The 2,500-nt window shown below is 49.2% G+C and overlaps 1 protein-coding gene across 6 annotated transcripts in view; it reads left to right on the plus strand.

The window, feature by feature from the left end:
* Positions 1 to 2,500, plus strand: part of Rim (Rab3 interacting molecule) — a 157,852-nt gene that overhangs the window by 79,710 nt on the left and 75,642 nt on the right. For all 6 annotated transcript variants that reach the window (XM_069305952.1, XM_069305953.1, XM_069305954.1 and 3 more), the window contains exons 5-6: positions 112 to 331; positions 2,394 to 2,500. The exon at positions 2,394 to 2,500 is cut by the window's right edge and continues 73 nt beyond it. In XM_069305952.1, the coding sequence (XP_069162053.1) occupies positions 112 to 331; positions 2,394 to 2,500 (327 nt within the window). The remainder of the gene's footprint in view (positions 1 to 111; positions 332 to 2,393) is intronic.

Below are 2,500 nucleotides of genomic sequence, written 5' to 3' on the forward strand. Positions count from 1 at the left end.
CAAAACTCGTAATCTCTCTTCCTATCCCTATCCCCACCTCAACCACACCACCCCCACAGCAACCAACAGCAAATGGCTAACCTTCCGTCTACCGTAACTATCCCCAAACAGCATCCCGTGTCGTGGCAGCCTAGCCAGGACGGGACGAGGCTGATTGGACACATGCTGCTCAACAAGTATATGAAGGGAGAGGTGGGACCAGCTTCCAGCGCTGCTATCCTCGGGCTGAAGGTCGGTGGGGGGAAGATCCTGGATAGTGGCAAGATCGGGGCGCTCATTGAGAAGGTGAAGAAGGGCAGCATAGCTGACAATGTTGGTCATCTGAGGCCCGGTGAGTCTGCCGGCTGGGCACGTGTGTGTGTGTGTGTGTGTGTGTGTGTGTGTGTGTGTGTGTGTGTGTGTGTGTGTGTGTGTGTGTGTGTGTGTGTATGTGTGTGTGTGTGTGTGTGGAATCGAGGTCAATAGACTCTTGTCTATTTGATTCTGTCTGGAAGGGCATGCGTCACCTGTGTCTCTCTGTTTTGGGTGCCTGTCTCTTTTTGAGGCATCTGACGCTCTGTCTGAGGCGCACTTCTCTGTCTAGAGCTCCTATCTCTGTCTAGGGCGTATGTATCAATGGTAAAAACGTCTGTTTCTCTGGGCCGTCTGTCTCATTTTCTGGAGTTGTTTCCATGGCCCTCCAGTGATCCAGAAAGAAGACAGGCAACTAATAGACGGGATCAGGAAGCAATCACTTTACCACAATCTTCTCTACCTACGATTAAGGAGAGAAAGTAAATCGTAGGTGAACCCGCACTTATAAACATCTATGTGTCTGTATGTAAGCTGCAGAGTTACAGACCCGCTCCTGTGTCACCTAAGTCCACTACGGGGGGGCTCACCATAGCCCGTGCTACTTGGAACTTTTTGTACCCCAGTAGCTGAATCTAAAACAACAACAACTACTATCTACGAGAGAGAGAGAGAGAGAGAGAGAGAGAGAGAGAGAGAGAGAGAGAGAGAGAGAGAGAGAGAGAGAGAGAGAGAGAGAGAGAGATTCGAAGATTTCATGATTTGTCGAAATTCGACAAATTTGAAATTGCATTGATATTTTGCGTCTAGAATACAAGCAAGTAAGCAGGTTGGGAGGACAGGAAGGACATGCCAGAGGTAGTGGGGGACCTCTGGAGACGCAGGGGGTGGGGGGGGGGGGTGTTTGACGTCTATGGGAGGGAGGAGGAGGGGACAGATGGGACGGGGGGGGGGGGAGGGGGGGGAGGCACCATGCAGTGTATGCATGTGTCTAGACAGACTACCCGGCCCTTCCATGACTCATCCCTCCACCAGCTGGGTCGTCCACACCATCTAGCCCAACTACGCCTTCTTCGCCAGCTGGTTATATCTGTGTCTACCCGAGATATATTCTGAATCATCTTTTTCTTGCACCATCTGTGCAAGCGACTCATCCCTCTACCAACTGGCTCAGTCTCGATCTATATGCTCGTTCTTACCAGCTGTTTCAATTTTGTTTCCACAAACCGGTTGAGCCAACTGGCTTCTTCTCCAGCGGACTCCAAGGTCTAACTCCTCCCTGACTCCACCAGCTGGCTTGATCTCGTGGCTATCAAGACGCTCCCTTCTGTTACCATCAGCTCGCAATTTTCATGTCTCTTCCAGCTGTTTTGTCTACGTTAGCTGGTTCTGTGTATCAGAACCAGCTGGCTATTGCATACCTATATAAGCCTCCAGCTGGTTATTACAGATCAACATCAACAGACCCTAAACTCAAAATTGGCGACAGCAAACCGTAGATTAATTTGACCCGCATTTAAACCCTCATCAATCGAATTATTATATAATTATTTTGGTAATTATTTTCGTAAATATCTTATTTGATAATTCACACATGATGGTTTGAGGGACTTTGTTGACGGCTTCAATGTTCATGTGCGGTGATAACCATCCATTACTGTTTGTTGCTGATTTTCCATATATATATATCTGGGAGATTGACGGTAGACTGTGGCTCTCAAGATTCGGAGTGCATGTGTGTGTGTGTGTGTGTGTGTGTGTGTGTGTGCATGTGTGTGTGTGTGTGTGTGTGTGTGTGTGTGTGTGTGTCTGTGTGTGTGTGTGTGTGTGTATTCGTGGTGCTTCTCTCTCAATAACATTATTAATAATAATAATGTAAAAATATTAATTTCTTCTCTCTATATTTTTTTGCCTTTTGCATACTAACCTCCCCACCACCCCACTAATCTCCCCACCACCCCAGTAACCTCCCCACCACCCCACTAACCTCCCCTACCCACCCTACCTCCTATCCCACGCCCTCCCCATCCCAATTCCCACAAGCCTTCCGCTTGACACTGTCGGTGTTGACCAGTAACCGGCTCGCTCTCCCTTTGGTGCAGGGGACGAGGTGCTGGAGTGGAACGGGCGGTCGTTACAGGGCAAGACTTACGAGGAGGTGTACGACATCATCGCCGAGTCCCGTCAGGAGCCTCAGGTGGAGCTTATA

The sequence above is a fragment of the Procambarus clarkii genome, chromosome 56 (genome assembly GCF_040958095.1).
Source record: "Procambarus clarkii isolate CNS0578487 chromosome 56, FALCON_Pclarkii_2.0, whole genome shotgun sequence".
Lineage (NCBI taxonomy): Eukaryota > Metazoa > Arthropoda > Malacostraca > Decapoda > Cambaridae > Procambarus > Procambarus clarkii.